Source organism: Eimeria tenella, genomic scaffold (assembly GCF_000499545.2).
Source record: "Eimeria tenella Houghton genomic scaffold, Eth_scaff104, whole genome shotgun sequence".
NCBI lineage: Eukaryota > Apicomplexa > Conoidasida > Eucoccidiorida > Eimeriidae > Eimeria > Eimeria tenella.
This window is the reverse complement of record NW_013541466.1, coordinates 46,170-68,885: the sequence shown is the minus strand read 5'-3', so window position 1 is coordinate 68,885 and position 22,716 is coordinate 46,170. Positions and strand designations below refer to the sequence as shown.

Here is a 22,716-nt window from a genome sequence, read left to right as displayed (position 1 = left end):
GCAGCAGCAATAGACGCAGCGGCAGTAGAGGCCGCAGCAGCAATAGACACAGCGGCAGTAGAGGCCGCAGCAGCAATAGACACAGCGGCAGTAGAGGCAGCAGCAGCAATAGACACTTCAACAGTAGAGGCAGAAACAGCAGTAGGTGTAGCAGCAGCAAAAGCAGCAGCAGTGGATACAGCAGGCAATGCTGCTACCGGAGAAACTGCTAGTGGTTTGCGACAGACTGCATTACGCGCGGATAAGACACAAGAACGAAACAGCACCCCAACTTATTATCAAATCAAATTTCTTTTGCTCAAACAAACAAGAGCAACTGATGTGGCCCCCAAGAATGTAAGCCGTAACAGGGGCCCCTGGGGGCCTCGGAGGGGCACCTAAGTGGGCTCCAGGGGCCCCCACAAATGCCCTTTTGGCAGCTTCTGAGGCCAAAAGGCAACATTTCGGCGAGACCATTTCGGGCCACAAAACGGATCTTTGAGGTCCCTAAGAGGACCCCAAAAGGACCCCCTAAAGTCGGTTTTGCGGGGCCCCCTTGAGGGTTAAACGGCCCCTCCAAAGGAACAACAGGCCAAGTAGAACCACCCAGAAGACCGCAAGGGGCCCTTATAGGGAATTACGCGATCGAAGTTAGCCTTGGTTTGATTTTTGTTGCACAGAAAGCTCGCTTTTGACCATTTAATGCACCAACTTCAATTGAATTTGACTACTTTCCAACTCCTGCTGCGCGCAGCGCAGCCCGTATTTCCTCATAGTGAGGCACCGAGCAGATGTCGCCGTAGGCCACCACAGTGGGAGGCTTGGAGAACATCTTTTCTGCCACCCTGAAAATGAAAAAAATGAAATTAATAAAAAGAAAATGAATTGGAATATGCTACCCTGAAAATAAAGAAAAAATCAAACCAACAAATAGAAAATGAATTGGCAAAAACAGGCTCATCAAGCACACCAGTGATCGAATTCATTCCCCTGCTACCCTGAGAATTTAAAAAAGAAACGAATTGATAAAAGGAAAAAAATGGCAAAAAGAGACTCGTCAAGCACGTAACTAAGTGGATACACTGCTCTTTGCAAAAAATAAAACCACCAAAAGAACAGCGAAAGCCAGATGGCTGCGGAAGGAAACATACAAGCAAGTGTATGTACACGCAAATGAATATGTGAAGCACAAACGAATGGATAAAGCAGCAGTCAAACAACCAAACAAACAAATAGACACAAAAGCGAATTCTGACCTTCTTATGTCTGCCTCCTTCACGTTGTCAATAGCTCGGCAAAACTCAGCAGGGGATATTACGCGGCCGCTCATCAGCAACTGGCGGCCTGAAGCGAAAACACTCTGCTGTTGTGCTGCTGCCGCTGCAGCACTCTTGCTGTAGCACTGCTGCAGCACGCCCGCTACTGTTGCTGCTGCTTTTGTAGCTGCTAAGGGAGCGGTGCTGCAGCTGCTAACTCGTCATAAACTATGCTCTGCTGCTGTGCTGTTGCCGTCACAGCACTCTTGCTGCAGCACTGCTGCAGCACGCCCGCTACTGTTGCTGCTGTTTCTGTAGCTGCTAAGAGACCGGTGCTGCGGTTCCTAACTCGTCATAAACCATAAAGTCCTCCAAATCTGCATTCGCGGAGCCCCTGACCCTTCGTTTGGCCACGTACCTATGTCTTCCATAACAATGCCTCTGTTTTCTAAGTTCATGTAAATGGAACTCTTTATTGAGTTTTTGGCTCTCTGCAACTCCTCGGCAGTCACACGTGTCATTCCCGCAAACTGTTCCGCCATCACCTTCACAGCACTTGAGGCCTGAAAAAGGCAAACAGCATTTAATGAGTCGTGCGCATGGTCATTTGCCACTTGGTTTTCACCTAAGCTGTGACTGCAGCTAATCAGCAAAAAAGTGCGGGTGTGCGTAAGCCCAAGCAACGGTGTACGTACAGCCGAGCTACCCAGCTTACCTTGTTCGGGTTGGCCAGCATGTAAAGGCCAAAGAGGCCGGTGTCTGTGTATTGCGTGTTGAAGGCCATGGCGCTCTCGACCCAGTCATACTTGTTCAAAACGTTCAGGTATAACCGGGTGTACATACCCTTCCCTGGACCTCCAGTGCTGAAAGCCCCGCCCCCTCCCATGAGAGTCTGCAGGACGCTGTAGGTCACCAAGTCCCCCCCGTTCCAGCCCCCAGGCTTTGTTGAAAATTGCCAATAAGTAGTTGTTTCGCGCGTCCAATATCATTAGTTTACAAAGAAAAAGAGACACACAGATAATGCCACACGCACACCCACGCACACACACACAAGCACACACATGCAAAAGAATATTGGTATGCAAACAAAGCGTTACTCTCATGCATTAGTACATTTTTAGGTTCAGCAGAAATGCCTCTACATGCAAGATATTCTGCATGTAGAATTCACGCAAAACAAATAGGTACAAGTTATAAGTTGTAATCCAAATTGCGACAAAACATAAAAATGGGAGATGCTGACTTGAATCAAGCAGGTATTCTTTCTTACCGTTTCAAATGCCACAGCAATATGTGCATGCGGCGCCAGCGCTTCAACTCTGCTGTCTCCTCCAGTATATATTGGCTGGATATATTTTCGCGGTTTGTTTGGGACAGCATTATAGTCTACAAAGGCCCTCATTACCCAACGGCTGAATTCCTCATGGTTTACGTTCACGCCCACGCAGACCATGTTTTCTGAGATACACAAATGGAACAGTCAATATGCCAGAAGTGCGTCCCACATAAAATTCGTGTTCCTATTCTTGTATAATACGAACAATTTTGTTACGAAATAAACGAACGCCCACGCATGCCATGTTTTTCTGAGCCGAACAAATGGCGAAAACAGTGAAACGGTCAAAATTACTACTGGCCGTTCACGTTGCTGTTCTTGTACAAATACACGATAATGTTATACTGCGAAGTAAAATTATTGCTGGCCGTTCATGTTGCCGTTTGTGTACAAATATAGGATAATATTATATTGCGAAGTAAATGAAACGGAAGTTAACAGCATGATAAGACACGCGACGCTCTAGTTAACAGCATGGATACTTGGAAGTTTAGCGTGTTCCACTGTGTCGAAGTTTAGCACTTAGGGTTTAGGGTTTACCTGGGGAAAAGTGGTCGAGTATGAACTGCCGAATGGTGTTTGCGTCATAGTGCTGGAGGCTTTTTTCTGTGGCGAAGAGCTTAAGCCCGAGGGTGTTGTTATGCCAAGCAGTTTGGTGCAGCATCTCAGAAACGCACTGATCCGGCTGGCTTTCTATTTTTTGTTTCATTTGAATCAATTTATTTTTGTTTGCCGAGATTTCCCACGGCAGCAAACGGGGAAACAAGACGTTTCCAGTCAACAGCGGCAGCAACAGAGGCATCTTCTCGCGCACGCACTCGGCGCTATACACGATTTGCTCCCTGAAAAAAACACTGACAGGTAACACTTGAATCTGAACAGCACCCTGTAATCGACAGCGAAAAACGTTAGTATTTCTGCATTCGCTTAACTACATGCGAACAGAGATCTATTATTTTGCTTTGTCGTTTTTGCGGACAATCAAAACAATGGAAGTTTTCATTTCTTCTTACCTGCCCGCCACGCAAGCTGCAGAGGCTCCCAAAACTTCTATTGTTTTGATTGTCCGCAAAAACGACAAATGGGCAGTTGAATGGAAAGCCAGCAGCTGCAGCATGTGGCTTACTCCGCTGTTGCTCACATCTTCCCAGCGGCTCCCTATAAATAAGCATACGTAGACTAATATGACTACATTAGCTCCTTACATCATCAACGAAGTGGCTTTGTGTGCAAAACAAAGCAGAGGCAAGAAACGAACAGCTGCAGCACCAGGCTCGCGCCGCTCCCATAGCTCCTTATGAATGTGTAATTACTACCTAAGGAACTGGCTCAAATTGGCTTTTTTAGTTGTTTGACCACAGCATCAAAATATTGATGAAGCTAAAAACGGACGCAGAGCAAGGAAACGAAAAAAAAATCAACCGACGACTTGACAAGAAGAAATAATGCGAAAAGGATAAGCCTACCGGTGTTGACGAACAAACCCAGAGAAGAAACCAAACCTCCTCTGTCTACAGAAGCAATCCGAAGGCCATTGTCCAGTTTGGAGTACTCAACCGCGCCGCTCGGCTGGACATATTCAGGAAACTCATCCTGCGACAAAAACACACGAATGACACTTGATATTTAGTAAAATTGAATGTTTCGTTAGTAATCCGTTGGCTTCTACGCATAAATTCTGGAGTACTGATATATATACTGATATATGTGCAGCCAGCGAACTTGAACGTTGAATTGCTTGGTGCGCAAGGCCCCCTCAATGCCTACAGTTACAGAAAAAAATACAGGAGTATCAACAAGGAGAGAAACACAAACACACGCTAAACACAAATGGACACAGTTCAGGGACAGAAACGAGAACAGAAACTCAACAAAAACGGACATGACCGGACATAGTTGCCTATAACATAACGATTATTAGCTAACCGGATTAAGTATGGGCTGGTCCATGGGCACGTCCTTGTAAGGGTACGCGGAGGGCGCCTCATTGCCAATGTAATAGTACTTGAAGTCAGGCACCTCCTGCATAACCAGAGAGAGGTCTTCCCGCACAAACGGCACGCGGCGGTACTGCGGCTGCTGCCCTGCTGCTACTGCTGCTGCGGTCGGTGCAGCAGTTGCTGTCGTCTGTGGTGGGGCCGCCGTTGCCAGTGGCCTTTGAGAAGCTGAGAGGCTACCGCGGTTAAATATTGCATTCAATTTATTTCTAATTAATGAATTAAGCGGCAAAGATGATCCAGCCTCGCCCGAAGTCGACGCAGACTGGACGGCCAACCGCCGGAAGGCGGACAGCACCCCCAACGCCATTCTCTCGATGCTCTGAAATCAGCAAGGCTTCGCTTTCTGTCTATCTCCTCTCCCCCCTACAAAATTGAACAGTAATAAGCAGCCACGAAACTGCCCAGAAAACCAGCCGCGGCAGCAGCCACTGCAGCCACTGCGGCTGCCGCTGGCTGCATGCAAACGCCGCAAATATGTCCTTCTAAGGTGACCTATCGCTGCCTTTCTCTCTACTTGCTTTTTAGACACAAACTGCAGTAGGAAAGGCTAAGACCGGGAATGCCGAGAGTGTGTTCCAAGCAAATCTCAGCAAACTCGCACACGCACTCCGACACCAGGTTACAAGCTGACTTGACCATGGGTGTATCGATATCCATGTGTACATGATATGTGCTGCTTAGGTTTCGGCACATCTGTGCTTGCGTTTCACCCAGTTAAGTGTGGGGAAGATCCTCAGGCAGAAGCTGATGGCCAACAGGGGCACCGCACCGTCTGCTGCACTTGCTTTCAGGCGCTTATTTTTCCATACACAGCACACACACACAAAGTAGCAGGGGCTGCAGCAGATGCAGAATCGCTCATGAGCTTTTAGAAACGACTGCTCCTACACCAGTTCCGCCAGTGAGGTCTGACGGCGGCTGGACAGTGCAGCTTTCTGGCCAGATGGTTTCATGCTGCTAGTTTCACTGCTAACGACTCAGCTATTGCGTTCGACCTGACTGCTTCATTACTCGCAACTGCAGTGGCTTGCCGCACCAGCTAGCTACTGTGGCCAACAAAGGACATTCCCTACATTTGAAACAGCGGTCTACACAAAGCCAAAATATGCGCAGCAGCAGAAGCAGCTGGCGTGCGTCTTGAAACCATTTTAAACGGGGAGGCAACCAAAACGGCAAACGAAACACCGAATTACGCGATACTACAGCAGCAACAGTGAATCCAGCAGCTGCTGCTGCTGCAGCGGTAGCACCCTTCAAGACGGGACTGAACGCTGCGTGTTCTAAATGAGACAGACCGAAAAGCAGCAGGTACAAGTGCTGCAGAAACGGCTTGCGGAGCAAATGAGTCTCCGTCGATGCCGCTAGCTAGCTAGCTAGCAGTGGGCTCCCTGGCTGAAGACACGAGACAGTCAGCTGGCTAGCTACGTAACATCCACTTCTTTCGCTGCTTACATGAAGTTGCAGTCTACCTGTTCTGCCGCCAACTTCATTTCCAATCTTTCTTTTCAGCTTTCTACCTGTCGCCGCTATCCCGAATTCCCCTGTGGGATTGGTGTTTGTGGCTGTGCTGCAGTAGCGACATCCTCTGCGGCCGCCTCTGCGGCCTCCGCGGCAGCACGATCAGCAGCAGCAGCACCCGGAATTGCCACCGTGTTTCTCCTCCCAGAAGCACCCAGAAGGCCCGACACCTGGTGTTGATTGGTCGGGTCAGTAAGAGTGACATCAGCAAATCTGATTCGCCCTGTTAAGTCTGCAGTTTTCCTCCTGTCCCAAGCAGCACCCATGGGAGATAAGTGAAGAGCTCCTGCTTTTGATGCTGCAACTGCTGCTGCATCTGCTTCCGCTGACGCACGGAGGATGCCGCTCTTTTCGAGACCACGATCTGCCAAGCAGCAAACAACCAAATAACTTATCTAATTAAGCAGGAAACTATGCTTCTTGGCGAAGACCCAATGCAGCACAAGGATAGCCGCAGCGACGCGTAGTGCAGCCGAGCAGCAACAGCAGCAACATCAGCAGCCGGCAGCAATTCGCGCTGACCTTTGGCCCTCGCAGCTGCAACAAGGGTCACAATATCTGCGAATCTTTGTGCGCCTGCGTGGGGTGTCCTTTGCTGCTGCTGGTGGCTAGCTGCTAGTTCTTTAGCAGCAGCCTTCCACAAACTCCTTGCCCTCTCCCGTGCTGCTGTTCCTGCGGTCTGTGCTGCTGTTCTGGCCCGGATCTTCCAAGCCTCTTCTTTTGTTTCCGAGTCTTCTGTACCAGGCACATGCCCCCCTAAGCAGCAGCAGCACCAGCAGGAGCACGGAAGCAGCAGCGTGGAGCAACAACAGCACCGGTAACAGGAGAGCATCACGGTGAACCAGCAGCAGCAGAAGCAGAGAAGAACCACCGCGCAGCGTCACGAAGCAACAACAGGGGCCGCAGCATCACAAACGGGCCATGCAGGCTTTGCGAGGGCTAGCGAATGAGATACGAGCGGGAAAGCACGGCGATTGTAAAGACAGCAGCAGCAGCAGCAGCAGCAGCAGTCGGTGCACATGCTTCAGCAGAGGGTGCTTGCCTTTCTCTGTGTCTATGAGCTCCTGGCGCAGCTGCACTGCTTTCTGGAGGCAGCCGGCGAGGCCGCCCATATCTTTGAAGGTCATTCGGCGGGTGACCCTTCGGACAATGGGCTCGGGGGTGGGCTCTCTGGGGCTGTCGGTGTCTTGGCTGCTTTCGCTGCCGGAGTCTGCTGCGCTGCCTCTGCCGCTGCTGCCTCCTGCTGCAGCCCCCCGCACTGCCCAGGGAAAGGAGCCTGAGTCCGAGCCCGAGCCCCAGTTGCGGGTGAGACCCCGAGAGAAGTTGGTGGTCATTAGGCGGTCCAAGGCGTTGCCTATTTCGTCCACGCCTCCTTCGGACTCTGCGCCGGACGCTTGGCGAGAAACTCCAGACGCGGGGCTGCTGCTGCTGCTGCTGCTGCTGCTGGAGTCCGAGCTCTTGAACGCCACCACACTCACTCCACGACGGCGCGGCTTAGAAGGTTCTACGGGAGAAGCCGCAGCTGCTCCCGCTGCGCCCGCTGCTGGAGATGATGAGATAGCCACATCTGAAGATTCGGAACTCAAAGGCTGCTGACATGATTCTGCTGCTGCTGCCTCTGCTGCTGCTTCTGGTGCTCTCGTGACCGGAGTGGCATCACCGTCTGCGCTGCCAGCAACAGCTGCTGCTATGCTGTCAGCATCTGGCTGATATTGCTCATGCTGCTGCATGTCTTGCAGCTGCTGCTCCTGCTCAGCTGCAGGCTCGGCTGGGGCTACTTCTGTGTGTTCACTCTCAGGGCACAGTTCACTCTCAGGGCACAGCTCCCATTGGCCAAGTGCCGTGTTATACACCCACCACTGCTGGGCTACGGAATCATAGTAGTACTGGGGCTCATCTGACTCCCCCATCGTACTCACCGTAGTAATGCTTTTCCACGCGCTGCTGCTGCTGCTGCGGCTGCGTTCTACGCAGCTGCTGCTGCACGTGCAGCGTCGCAAGCCCAACTCGCCGGTCAACCCCCTTCCCTGTGGCCGCACTTTACACTGGGGAGGCTAAAATTTACAAGAAATAGGAGGAGAGAGGAACATCAGCTTCACTAGCACGGTGATGCCACAAGAACCAGCGGCTTGCGCACAAGAAGCCCCTCCCAGAGTTACAAGAAGTACCGCTGACTGCGCTTGAAACAGAAACTCAGAAAAATAACAAGAGGGAGAAGGGATAAGTTCACACAGAGAGGAAGTGTGCGTGTACGCCTAGATATACGTAAAGGGTGGTCGTGTGTGGAACGAGCACCACGGCGGACACTAGGCCTCCTGTGGAGGCAGCATGCAGCTCCCCCTTTCCTTACTATAGAGGGAAATATCCCCTATGTTTTCAAATAGAGCTGGAAGGCTCGACTAAATGATAAGCGAAAACCCTCATGGAATCGAGCGTTGTCAACAGCCGAAGCACAGCGGCAGCAGGCGAGGCGGATGGGTACGTCAGCCTGGATTTTTTCGCGCGAAAGTCGAGCCTCACAAGCAAAAACATATGGACATTTCCCGCACTTAAGCATAAACATGCAATAATAATCAAGCGTTTCTCTTACGTTGGCAAGTTCCGAAGTCGCTCGACCTTACAGAGGTGCAGAGATACAATTGTGACAACAAAGAGAACTCGACTGTTAGTGGAGCGTTCGCTCACCCCACACTAAAACTCAGCGGCTTGGCACACCGCCAACCGCCTAATTTACGAAGAACGTTGGGAAAAAGCAGCAGCAGCGAGGTGCAGAGATACAATTGTGACAACAAAGAGAACCCGACTGTTAGTGGAGCGTTCGCTCACCCCACACTAAAACTCAGCGGCTTGGCACACCGCCAACCGCCTAATTTACGAAGAACGTTGGGAAAAAGCAGCAGCAGCAGCACCTGCATGCAAGCACGGCGACGGGTACTGGCCAAAGCCAAGAACGTTCCACTAAGAATTTAAAAATATTTAAACGAAGGCTTGAAACAGAGTTAGCATTTGTCGTGACTGCCTCTTAGCAGATTGTCTGCTAAGCCACCGTTTGAGGAGCTGACAGAGTCCCCATAACAGAAGACTGGCACAGGCCGCATCGGGGAAGGCTCTTTAGCAGAACTGTCTGGCGAGCCGCTGCCCCACCACAGCAGAGACAAATGCCAAGTCTGATTGCAGTTCTGTAAACTTTTCTGTAATCTGCCTTTTCCCGTCAAGTGGGGACTTCGTCAGCACCTCAAACGAAGCCCGGCACCGCCCGCATCGGGGAAGGCTCTTCAGCAGACTCTCTGATGAGCAGCTGCCGCGCCGCAGATGAGGCAAATGCCAACAGTCAAGGGGGGCAAAGAATTGCTTGCCGTTGCTACGTAGCAGTGGCAAGCGAACGAGCGGCTGAAGAAACTCGGGCGCAGGCACAAAAAGACTTCGTCAGCACCTCAAACGAGGCCCGGCACCGCCCGCATCGGGGAAGGCTCTTCAGCAGACTCTCTGCTGAGCAGCTGCCGCGCCGCAGATGAGGCAAATGCCAACAGTCAAGGGGGGCAAAGAATTGCTTGCCGTTGCTACGTAGCAGTGGCAAGCGAACGAGCGGCTGAAGAAACTCGGGCGCAGGCACAAAAATATACGCACGCCGCATGCTCCACCCCATCCGATTCACGCATTCTGGATCAACTGATGGATATGGGCAGGTTCACCAGTGCAAGGGTGTGTATACAGAGACAGCATGTTAACCCACCGGCAGAAGCTGTCCAGGGGCCTCCCTCTGCATATTTGAAGAAGGCCTCGCAAAAGGAAGGGTCCAACGCATTGCGCAGCCAGTCGCGTTGTGCTGCACAAGCTGCGGAGGCGAAGGCGTGCTTGGCCAGACGCACTGCGACCACATACAGATGACGAATCTAGTCTGCAATAGCGCATGCATATTAGGTTCATAGGCGTTTATACCTCTGCACACCATTGCGTAAAGTTAACGTCTATGAATCTATGAATCTAGTTCACAAATTAAACGTACCTTCGTACTCAGTGTCGCTAGAGGGGTCCACCATCAGCTGCCTGAAACCCTCTGATGCAAAGAACATCTGCATGGGCTCAGCATCAACCGAAAGAGCTGATACACAAACGACGCACATTGCACATACTGCAAAAACCCTGCGAAAACTTTGCATTAGTTTCGAAAGAAACCCGAGGAGAACAGCGTAAGCAGCAGCACACAAGCATTGGCAGTGGCAGCCAGCAGTAGTGTTCTCCTGGCGCTGAGGGTGCCGGCTGCTGTTTCAACAGCAACGGAAGCTGAACCTACCCTTAAGCAATTCGTAACATTGCTGACGAGCCTCAGGAAAAGGCCGCTGAAGAACGCAATCCAGCAACTGCATGCAAACGCAGCCAAAGCGGGCAGCAAGTACCCGGAAAAGCAGCAGCGACCAGCACAACCAAAACAGCAACCAGCAGGTGGCCAAAAGTTCCAGCAGCAGCTGTGATACTTGCCTTGGATGCTAGATTGGAATCTACTGTCCGTTTCAGTTGCTGTGGCAGCACTGCAGGGTCCTTGCTGCAGCGCCGCGCAGCATTAGCATGACATCAAACGGCAACTCAACCCAGAAGAACTCCAGCAGGGCAGCAACAGCACGACAACAGCAGCACGGGCAGCAGCAGCAGACGAAGAAACCTACACATCTTGCAGCACGCATGACCACGCGCGGAGTGCAGCGACAGACACATCCTCCACATCCATTACCGCCTCCGCCACCTGAGAGGCACCAGAAACGCGAGGCACTACGGCTGCTTATTCTGCTGCATTACGCCTGCTCAAGCAAGCTGCAGGAACGTCAAACAACGAAGCAGCACTACTTACCAGATCTGCAGATGACGGTAGCTGCTCTAGCACCGTTGCCGAGCACTCTGTCTTGGAGAAAAGAATACTCCAGCACACAATTCCTTCTTCCTGCAGCGGCAGAAGCAGCGCCACAGCCGGCCACAAAAAAATGAAGACTTCCAGAAGCCTTGCAGGAATACCGGCAACCCTGTCTAAGCTTCTGGAAGTTTTCGGACCTTGTGACGTTTGGAAGATGACGTGAGGCAAGTCTGCAAAGCAAGCAGCCAGGAGCAGCAACAGCAAGAAGTCTAGAGAGCAACAGCCAGTGCACTAACAGCCAGGAGCAGCAACAGCAAGAAGCCTGGAAAGCAACAGCCGGTAGGTAGACGTCACAGCAACAATACCACTCCTAGTAATAGCCACTGGTAGTAACAGCAACAATAACACGCCTAGTAATTGTTGGGCGGGGAAAACGAACCTCGATAGCGCTTTTCAGCACTCCTCCCTCGGCGTTGAGTATCCTACTGCACTCAGATGGCCGCTTCAGAAAGGCACACACCACAAGGTGAAGCACACGACAAACCAAAGCCATACACTACAACCAAGGAACTGAGGAAGTGCAGCCACTGCAGCAGGCCAAAGCAACGCTAAACAACAGAAGCCGGAGTAGATGCAGCAGCAGCAATAGCAGCAAACCTCGACGGCCATGCGACATAACAGTCTTAGCAGTGTCTGACTGTTTAACACATCTTCCTCTGTGGCAATGAGCCTGAGCAACTCAGCAGTGACAAAGACCCCACCGATGCGAGCGTAGCAAGTGCAGCAACCGCAGCAGCAACAGTAGCAGTGGCAAACCCCTCACAGCAGTTGCAGCAACAACAGAAGCATCACCAACAATACCTCGCAATTCGCTCGGGATATTTGTTCCTAACGGCGTAGTCCGCTCCCCAGGAGACGCTTACTAGCTAGAACAGTAGCACCCATACACAGCAGCAGGCACACGCTGGACCTGTTACTACCTTTGCATCTAACGCTGTTTATGCAGCCATGGAACACAGCAGCAGGCACACGCTGGACCTGCTACTACCTTTGCATCTAACGCTGTTTATGCAGCCATGGAAAGAGGGAAAAGAGCCGCGGAAACAACAAGAGCAGGCATGCTAGGACAGCAGTGGCAGCTCCCACGGCACTGTTATCTGACCGCAGATAGCAAGTCGCTTGCATTTGCCTGCAACAGCGGGTCCTTATTGTTTTCAACCAGCTGCTGGAGCCGTGACAGCATTTGGGGAGAAGCAGCAAGAAGGGCGGAAAAAAATGACTCGTGCTGCACTGAGCCGTGAATTAGCGGACTCAAAACCCTGAATGAAACAGTCTGTGAGGACACCACAAGCACAAAACAAAGCGCAGATCCTGCAGCTTCCATTGATGGAGCAGCGGCTTCAGAATCCGCGATCTGTCCTGCTCCTGCGGTGTTTATACAGACAGTTTGCTTCGGGGTTTGCGGTTTTCGTGCATAGCCGATCGAAAGAAGAAACCCAGGAACGCTTAAACCCTGGAAAATGACCGACGTCAGGTGACTCCATCGCCAGCCTCTGCAACTCGCCGAAGAATGCGCCTTCAAAAACATAACGAGGAGCGGAATCTGCCGCGCACACCTGCACACAAGCAAATCTAGTTTTAAGAAGCAGGCAAGTTTTTAAGGCTAGAGAGCCGCACATCGTGACATGGAAAGTTTCTGCTCTCAAGGCTATTGGCACCTGACTTGCTGCTGCCACTGCTGTTTCTAATATCGTGGCCGTTTATGTCTAACTTACTGCTGCTAGTGCTGTTTCTGCTCTCATGGCCACTGATGTCTCTGCGTCTCCGAGGAGGGAAATGAGCTGCCTGTTCAGCTCCAGATTCCACAAGTACCGTATACCTGGGGCAGCAGAAATAACAGGCTTGGCGCTGGCAAGCTCCAGCGCAGAAACAGCAGGGCAAGAGTAGCAGCGCAAGCCCAAAAGACGCAGCCAGTGCTGTCTAGACTAACAAGACTGGTATCTTGTTCCTGGCTGACCTGAATCACCCTTTTTGGCTATCTGGTGCAATTGTGTAAAGACTGGTATCTCGTTGCTGCCTGACCTGAATCACCCTTCTTGGCTATCTGCTGCACTTGCTGCGCCAGGAGTTCTCTTATTGCTGTCAAGGGGCTCGCAGCAGCCGCAGTCAGCAAAGGCCTCATCTGCATCGGCAGGAGAGCAGCAACGCGTATCATATTAACAGGAAACAGAAAAGCAGTGGCGGTGACGGCGCCTTAGGCGCGGCATGATTCAGTAAAACGGGAATGTGGTCAGAGCCGCACCTCACTTTGCGCCAGTATTGAGTCCCTGAGTTCTTCGACATCAAAGCACCTCTTGATGGTGCTCAACAAAAATGTGAGGAGCTGATTCAGGTCCGCTAGGGCATCTGTGTCTCCTTCTGCTGCTGCACGCTTCGCAGCAGCAGCAGCTGCCTCCTTCTCTGCTGCTGTGGTAGCATGCTGCTGAAGAGAGATAGCATCAGCCGCCGCTGCCGTCTGCAACAGCAATTCACTTGCTGAAATCTGCTGTAACAAAGAAAGGACACGTTCACGAGAGTTTGGGCCTACACAAAAGGCCTGTAGGTCAGAAAGGCCCAGACGCCGATAGCCGAGGCTTCCGCTGCTAGTTGCGCCGTCCTCGTTGGTGCCAGACATGTTGACACTCGTGCTACTGGCACAGATGCAAAAGTTACTTCAACTTGCAGTGGTAGGACCACCACTACGGCTGTCGCCGCTTCTTGGTCTGAGCTTGCTGCAACACACGTTATTGCTGCTGCTGCTGCTGCTGCTGCCCCATAAGTAATCCTCCAGCACTCTACAAACGACTATCCTCCAGTAACATGCAAATCCCTGGTTTAATTTGTTTGGCGAAAATTTTACACCTTCGTTTCGGGATAAGCATCAGCATGCACGTGCACACGCCAGCTGAGCGCCAAGCCAAGTGGGCCCCAAAGGAGTACGCGAGCAACAGCTCGAGACAAAAGCATTATGTATACGGTGACCTACTGCAGATGATACTCTACGAAAAAGTACGTACTGCAATATGCATAGTGGAATCCGCACAACTAATTGCTTTGCTGAGAAGCAACATGCACGGGGGGCGGTGGTCCAGCACTAGACCCCAAGACATTTGTCAACACTTGGCGTCGACCATGAGCGGGAAACCTAAAGTAGTAGTTTTGCCTCCCCCGCGACGATGTAGTTCGTGGGCCATCCTGGATCGTCATCAGGACGCCTTCCAGGCTCTGTGTCCAGGGCAACAAACAGCAGTAAGGCCCAAGAACGAACTGAAGCCGAACCCAACCTCCCCAAACACGGGCTTCTACAGAAAGCACGTATTCTACGTCACGCTTGCATTGCTCCCCTCCTGCCGGCCGGTGTGACGTATTCTACGTCACGCTCGCATTGCTCCCCTCCTGCCGGCCGGTGTGAGCCCTCATCCCTTTGCAATGATCAAGCAAGTTCGCCCGTGTACGATCCGCGTTGGAAAACAGCACCAGTCACACGGAAGGAGCTGTTAACTAGGTAACTGAGAAACTATACCACTGAAAGCTGGTGTGAACTAAAACCACTCAGGGTCCAACGACATGGCCTCCACTCCCTCCGTGAGATCAGCCGCCACCAGTAGTGCAGCACTATCGCCACAGCGCCAGTCAAGGCAGAACCCAAGGCAGCACGACCCAGGGCACGCCCGAGACAACGCGCAGGAGGGCTGTATGCACAGACTACAAAAACACCGGCGTAGGCAAACCCCCTTCAAGCGTCCAGCGGATCTGTAGCTGCTCGGCAGCCACTGTAGCACCTGCGAAGCCGCTACGAAAGAAGAAACGCTAAACTGCCTACCAGCGCCACTACGAAACTGCACAACTGGGACCTAAAACCGACAGCCTAAACTGCCTATGTGTGCACCTACAAAACTGTACCACTGACGTGACGACTAGAAATCGTAAGCGAAACGTCCGATGCACTAAAACTATATTGCGTGAAGCAACGCGTTGCAAACCACCAACCGCACAGCGACAGTAACGAACTAATGCCGTCATTGCCGCAGTAGAAAATGAATTAAAAGTTAAAACAGTCCGAAAGAACTTAGGCGGAACGCCAAGCGCATGTCGCGGCACAGGCAAGCCCAGGAAACAAGCAAGCTGCGAAAGTGGGCAACGGCATCAACAGGGACAAAAGCCAACTCCGCTCACTCACTGAATCGTTTGAAATAGCACCTAGAAAGCAAAACTCCACGCGCAGAACAAGCGCATAACAAACGCCAGGCGCAGTCAGTTCCCATCCAGCGTCTGACGTATTAAAGAGCGCGCACCTCCTGTAGTAAAAAAGAACGCAACCGCACATAAGCCAAGCCCTCCAGCTCCCCGACACGAGGTCATGCCTAAACGCTGCCCTGGTACATTGAACAGCCCTTGCCGGGGTTATCCGCGCACGTCCTCAAAAACAATAAAGATGGAAGACACATACGATTTTCCAAAAGAAAGAACAAGTGCTCACGAGTCCATGCCTGAACGCTGCCCTAGTACAACGAACAGCCCTTCCCCAGAACATCCGCGCACGTCCTCAAAAACAATAGACATGGAAGAAACATACCATTTTCCAAAAGATTGAACAGGTGCATAGCAAACGCCAGCCGCAGTCAGCCTACAGGGAGAACCTCATCCGGCGTCAGACGTATTCAAGAGCGCGCACCTCCTGGCGTGAAAAAGAACGCAAGCGCGTTTAAGCCAAACCCTCCAGCTCCCCGGCACGAGTTCATGCCTGAACGCTGCCCTGGTACAACGAATAGCCCTTGCCGGGATTATCCGCGCACGTCCTCAAAAACAAAAAAGATGGAAGACACATACGATTTTCCAAAAGAACAAGTGCTCACGAGTCCATGCCTGAACGCTGCCCTGGTACAACGAACAGCCCTTTCCGGGATTATCCACGCACGTCCTGAAAAGCAATAAACATGGAACATACATACGACTTTACAAAAGAAAATGCGCGAACTTCCAAAATAAGTTCAGCCGCAGCACGCCCACGAAACCTCCAAACACCCAAGCTACTCAGTTGTTCCTAAATCACCGCGAAATCCTTCCAGCATGAGACGCGCCCCCTGACTCCCGAGCAGCGGAACGCACTCCCTGTAAAACAAGCCCAAGCACAAATATCTAGGTTGTCTAGGGTTGTGAGATGCAATCAAACAGTAGCACCCCGCCCAAGACAAAGCCTTCAGAAAGTTCCGACGTATGAAAATGGCGTACTGGCTGCAAAATAAACCAGATGCAGTGACCATCATTCGACAAAACTCCCTAAGGAAGGATATTACGACCGAGGTGAACAACCAGCCGATTTCAGCAAAACACCCAGGGAAATCACACACAGATCGGGAACAACCCCCATCCGCTCCAACCACACAGGCAAGGGCGACGCTGATTCTGAGTAGCGGCCAACCAGCGCACACCTCCTAAGGATTCTAATCCAATCCGGCCGAGCTCACACCGTGAACAGAGAAAGTGCCTCAATCGAAAAACGGTGTAGCTCAGCGGCCGCGAAATACCGCCCCGTATTGGCGGTGGCAGTGAGAGCTGCGACGCACTCCCTACGAACGCCGTACAACTGCCATAGCCCCTTTAATCCGTTTCACTGTCCCCTCTGCAGCCCCGCCCGGTTGCCCCAGTCCAAATGGATCAAAACACATTCATCTAATTAGGGGGCTTGGTTGCTCAGCAACTTTAATGCGCAGTTTGATATTTCCAGTTTACGGCCACCACCGTTCTGGAACCGTGTTAAGCTATTCATGAAATTGCTCCGCTGCCAAAAAGGTTTTGGTGTGCTATTGAAATTGAGCAGCGCCACACCTAAGCATCTGAGCAGCCCTTGGGAACCCAAATATTCAGACAAAAGGTTGCAGGCAACCATGGTACTTCTGGGAACAGAAGTTGAGCAGTAAAACGCACGCTCTAGATACCGAAGCAGGTTGACCCAGCAATTGCGTTACCCCCACAAACCCTCTCTTCAGCCCTCTGCCATACAAATTAGTGTCCATGACGAATACCGCCGGTAAAGAGCTACATCTATCGAGCATACTCTCTAAAGAAGTTGTAAAGCAGCTCAAAAATACATGGGACGTAAACAAGGCACTTCCACGAACTTCCCAGGATTCACGTGTCCCAAAAGTGCTAGCCTGCAAACACTCAGACGCACAAACTCCTGGAACCGCCATTGATGTTGCACAAAGTTTCCTGCTGACACTGGCCCATTGACCAAATACGAGCTCAACGCTAAACGGAAACCATCCTCTTCCTTACGGTCTGAATTACGCAGTGGCGCTCGCAGCAACCGTCTACCTTCCACTGGAGTCTAAACTACGACTATCACTGCAATGCATGGGCGCCGATGGAGGAGCTGATCATCCAACAACTCTGCAACCACTTACATCCTGACACGAGGAACAACAGTGTTGGAAAAGCTTTCTCGACCTTGCTAGAAAAAGCTTCATTATTTCTGCAATATACTGCTCCCGCCCTAGGGGAATCATAATTTCCATAATCCAGAAACTCCGGCAATTCAAGCGTACCGGCTGCACTCAACAACGAATTACATTTCACGTGAAAGCAGCTTGCTTCCTCCTCCGCAACAACTCGTCGCGCAGGCATTCACATCACCAACGTACTTGCTGCGGCAAAAAGGGACCACAAAGCACAGTTCGCCTATTACAACGATGTGCGGACAAAAACACTGAAACCAGAATAAAACAAGATCCACCGCACTTACAGTCTGCATGCGTATACACAGGCACGATGACGAATTCCCTATAACAAACGCAATTTCACTCGCGTCAGTCACCTTCGTTTCCATATACGAACTCACTAGCTGGACAAAAAGTGATATGCCCTCGGTAATATGAACTTTGATACACCCCGCTAAGGTGGCAATGGATCTTCCAACATGCTTCTAACTTCGCTTTCTGAGCGTCGCATCATTTCCTTACCATCTGCGTTACCGACAAGCAACACACATTGCCGAACTATATCCAATATCCATATCCGAAATCGTCATCAGCTTAGCCGTCTAAACAAGCGCCATGCATTAAATTTCAATGTAGAACTTACGCCCTGTCAGCGATGCTCAGATTGATGTAAATTAGTCAATTGTCCCCTTGATATCTCTCCCCACGCCTCCTGAACAGCCCGCTTTCGAAGTACTTACGATCTGGCATTTTTAAAATACAGCTCGCGATTTTGGAGAAAATATTTCCGTGCCCCCTTCTGATGCAAAAGTCCAGTCATCGCGTCACAAAATGCTTACAACCTGTGAAATATGCAAGTCCACCCAAAACCGGATGACGATCTGATCCAACATCCCGCCACCTCCCTTAAGTCCTCTTAAACTACCAGAATATATGACCCTATCCGTACGGCCTGTTTTCACCATTGTCCATTCCTCAAGTCCTATTTCATGTTCTTTCGACCACACCAGTCCACTGCCTACGCACTGCACTAAGCGCAACGCAAAAAGAACCTCCAACACACGGTCTATAATGAGAGCATACTCCAAGCATTAAAACCACCTTATTGTCCACCGCGCTCTTAGTAGGATGCCTCGGCAATGCGCTTGAAAACTCTGCGAATTGCTCACAATCTTCATGGGAAGACACAAGCCGCTCCTCAACCCGCGTAGCTTCATTCTTCCCATTTGCTCAATAGCGATCGTTTTTACCCAGTTAGATAAATTTGTTGCGAAACAACCGTGTTTAACCAGTGCAATCGTACTTTCTGAGAAACAAACGAGAACACTATCACACTGAAATTGACGGCCATCCATATAAACAGTCTTTCGCCCCGTAGCAACTCCGCTGCTCTCTGCTCACTCTCTGTTTCACAATTAGGATGAAAATTGCACAAATCCCTAATTTCTACCTCCAGCTTTAGAGAATCGCTACGCAGAAACGAATTCAGGGCTCCGCGTGCAAACTCACCCCCTTTGCGCGCAATTCACACACACAATCGCGAATACTACCACCCTAGACACGAAGAACGTTCTCATGTGCACCCTTTTACCTTGTGGTAGTGTCTGGCGTTATGGCTCACTTGCTGTTCCATGAATGAAAATGGAACTAATGTCTGCTCATCTGTTCCTCTAGAACACTGCTTTAATCTGCACCCTCGTGGGAACCTCGATTACGTGGTTTGGTCTCCAATAGATGTAGTTCAACGCACTCCCTTGCGAACGATGCCGTAAGCAACGTTTCCCCATTGCCTCGACTGCGCAAAATCAGAAAAATTCACTTTCAACCCTATAAACGAAGTCGATGGTATTACATACATCCGAAATCTAGGGGTTAACATACATCCTGCAATTTGAACAATAACCACGTACACCAAAATGTTCGCTTACTGTACATCCCTCTATATCCCGAAGCATTTCTCACCCTTTCGTCATTCGCTCTAATGCTTTACTTACGACCTGGAATAAAGCAGCAATTCAACCCAACAGATTGTAGGCCATTCTCACCATATTAATTTTGGCTACACGCATGTCAAGCAAAACGCATTTTGGGAAAGTGTCTCTACGCTCAATGCTGCAGAACGCACTAGCTATGAAAACGTCGCGTTCCAAACAAACCGATGCCAGTAGAGCTAGCTAATCACGAAACGACACGTCTAGATCTGATTTGCTTGGCCAGACATTCATCAGGGACGGACGTTCTGCAATCCAAAGCACCACATCCAATCATTGTTTCATTCGATTCCAGGCAAGTGCCGCCAGATGAACACTAACCAAACAATTAGGATTCTCTTGCAGTCAGGCCCTAAACAGCTACCTACTCCCTGAATATTTGAAATGGCTTTACAAACCGCACTTCAGTTGTCGCCGCGCAAATAGCTGTTATACGGCCACAGTTAGTTGCTGATTATGACACCCTTTGATACCGAAGACCACGTACTTTCTGAACATCAGAAGCAAAATTACCTAGAGCAGCTTAGCAATTTTCCAACTACAAACATTTAAAAGAGCCCACTGTCAGAATCCCGCAACGTCGCTCACTCCCTGATCACACACGACACTTAATTCCAACTTTAACTCAAAATCAATCGCACCCTACGATGTTTACTTCGACGCTAACCAACTATGCTAATGCTGCAAAGCCCATCGTAACAACAACACGCACGTCCTGTAATCCAAGCATTAGTGCTCTCTCGGCCTATTGCGTCAAGGTGCTCACCTAACCAACTCTGACAAATAACCAAGTCCTGTTTTCGGGCAAATGCTCACATCCTGAGCATGATTAAGTGTAAAGTACAGCAAACAAATGCCTTCGTAACCTACAGGCCATTGATTACCTCCAAAATAATGAAATCTTGTTCTATTCGCTCACCATCTGCGTGCACCCGGGCTCCAATGATATTCAATAGCTGTGCTAGCTCACAGTTACACGAATTCCCTGGGTGCACAGTCCCCTGAAGCTCATACACGAAACATACAAGCTGGTCCCAAGAGTAGAAAACAATCACGCAACACCTTAGCACACACGCGCTCCCACATCAATTGTTTTCATTGTCCTTTCCTAACATCACTCACCACCTGCAAATCCGAGAACAATCATGCAAACAAGACCAAGAACATCGTTATACATTCATATTACTCTATAAAACCCGTATTTACCGCAGTTTAGAGTGATACTAGACTCACTCCCTGGTATTGAATGCGGTTTGTGAATTGGTCCGTGCGAAAATATCTACTAATGCTGTCGTACACTAGTCCGTTAATGCACTCGTTTTCGCGATGCTGTTCCATCACTCACGCACTAGCAAGGAAATGTCGACGCAAATCCCCACGCCATTACACACAGACATTGTTAGTATATACCTGTCGTAGACGACTTTGTCTTCAAAAATACTTTTGAACATACGAACTGCCCATGCCATTTGATGTGAGGAAAATTTGCGACATGTACTACAGCTTCACACGTAGCCGCACCCAGCTGAGAATGCTATTTGGTCATAAATCCTACTTTCTGTTCATGGCGCATGTCCCAATAAGCGCTGCTGCTACATGAATCCAGGTTTTCTGTCAGTATTTTGTTTGGCACTTCCAATATAAGGAAAAGCCAGTTTTGTCACTGTGACATACTCCCTAACCCGTGAAGTGGTAAAATTTTTCGTCCTTGTCGCCTCCGCACATCAACAAATAGAATTACGTTTTTAATTTCAGGCTTGAACTGAACATACTTGCTGTTAGGAGCAAGATAATTGCCAAAACAAATATCCCGCGGTCTGAAACGAGGTCTGCAGGCCACAGGGGTGGTTCTCTGTATATCGACGTACTGACTGGAATTCGAAAAACTCAACCGAACTCTCTTGCAGTAGGACATCTTGCCTTCTTCCTCTCCACACCTCAACGCCATTGCTTGCATGAAAATTATGCTTACTGCCTGTAATGCGTCTAAACAAAGTCAATGCTGCAGAGTTTAGTCTTTCGTCTATAACAGACTTTGAAGTTGTATGGATCCGCAATCCCTGCCAATTATCCACTAATTCCTCTAACTAACTGTCTGTTATTCAAAGATATTTTGAATTCCGCTAGTCTTGCATGCTGGACGACTCTTGAAAAGTGCATCTTCACTAAGTGCACCTGGCGAGACCAGCACCGTCGCCTTTATGCCCACTTACGCTCTGTATTTACATCAGCAGCAGTCCATCATATTCCGTCATTACGAATAATAGTGCTACCACAAGGTAAAATGGTTGTTTAATATATGGCTCTTACAGTCTGCGAATCCAGAGATGAAACTCGTACGTCTTCTATAATGCAATATTACTAGCGCACATTCACAGAACAGCCAACAAATGTTAAGCGTGCGACTCACCATCTAACGAAGAGGATTTCATGTCCAAATCCTCGAAAATCATGCAGTTTAGCAAGAATCGTTTCGCTACCGTCTCCATTATTGAAAATCCGCTATACAATCAGAAAACCCACCATCTGAATTCGATAATTTTGCCGCACCTCACAATCTGACAATTGGGAACATTGAAGTTCTAGGAAGAAAACTACCACCAAGACACGTGCCTCTATCCCCGTAACTCACGTCCTGCATATTGTTTCATTAGATCAATACATTTGCGTCACTTCTCTTCAAAACGATACAATTGGCAGAATTCTCCTTCGAACTCCCTTCAGTACGTACGACCTGCACCGACGCACATTCGGAAGCACACCAATGAATTTTTTCCCCTTGGACTCCGTAGTTGGGCGCTGAAGATAGTGCTTGTGTTTGCATACTCCCTGAATGGAGCAATGAACACCGCCAAATCCCACCGCTTCTGTTTTAGGCCGTTAACGCTATATTTGGATACGCCGATAGCAGTTCCTGAGCCATATCGGTCTCCACATCACGACGTTTATGATAGTGCCCATATTTGCATACTCCCTGCATCGACCAAAATGCATTGCTCAACTCATCTTTACCGCATCTCATCCTCAGGCTCACGTGACGACCACCTCAATCTGTGCCAACTCTCCATACAACGTACATGCTGAATACAGTCAAAATTTACCAGTTACAAAAATGCCTTTGAGCTCAATACTGCGTCCATGTAAATGAACTCTTGGCAAGAGTTTATCTTTCATAAACACCTAGGTTCATTAACGTACGGGCTTTTAACCGACAAATAATTCGTTCGTGTGTACTACTACCCTGCTCAAAGTGCCTGCAAATTTTCATCATCGGCGCGGGGTCATTAGTCTCACTCCCTGCAGAAACCCAT

General features: G+C 49.9%; 3 protein-coding genes across 3 annotated transcripts; all 3 read right to left on the bottom strand.

The window, feature by feature from the left end:
• Window positions 1–706: 706 nt before the first annotated feature.
• On the bottom strand, window positions 707–4,878 carry ETH_00032950 (mitochondrial-processing peptidase alpha subunit, putative; the record flags this gene model as incomplete). The annotated part of the gene is made up of 9 exons (XM_013372703.1): window positions 707–824; window positions 1,236–1,323; window positions 1,654–1,798; window positions 1,951–2,175; window positions 2,506–2,693; window positions 3,112–3,413; window positions 3,585–3,729; window positions 4,038–4,164; window positions 4,498–4,878. The coding sequence occupies 9 exons, from the start codon at window positions 4,876–4,878 to the stop codon at window positions 707–709; spliced, it is 1,719 nt and encodes a 572-aa protein (XP_013228157.1).
• Window positions 4,879–6,097: 1,219 nt separating this feature from the next.
• On the bottom strand, window positions 6,098–7,999 carry ETH_00032945 (uncharacterized protein; the record flags this gene model as incomplete). The annotated part of the gene is made up of 3 exons (XM_013372702.1): window positions 6,098–6,453; window positions 6,612–6,845; window positions 7,132–7,999. The coding sequence occupies 3 exons, from the start codon at window positions 7,997–7,999 to the stop codon at window positions 6,098–6,100; spliced, it is 1,458 nt and encodes a 485-aa protein (XP_013228156.1).
• A 1,201-nt stretch (window positions 8,000–9,200) lies between these two features.
• Window positions 9,201–13,609, bottom strand: ETH_00032940 (uncharacterized protein; the record flags this gene model as incomplete). Its single annotated transcript, XM_013372701.1, has 16 exons — window positions 9,201–9,376; window positions 9,823–9,957; window positions 10,096–10,191; window positions 10,384–10,450; window positions 10,569–10,632; window positions 10,754–10,830; window positions 10,936–11,025; window positions 11,133–11,165; window positions 11,375–11,437; window positions 11,593–11,665; window positions 11,797–11,861; window positions 12,098–12,268; window positions 12,465–12,551; window positions 12,711–12,814; window positions 13,018–13,117; window positions 13,238–13,609. The coding sequence occupies 16 exons, from the start codon at window positions 13,607–13,609 to the stop codon at window positions 9,201–9,203; spliced, it is 1,773 nt and encodes a 590-aa protein (XP_013228155.1).
• Between the last annotated feature and the right edge of the window lie 9,107 nt (window positions 13,610–22,716).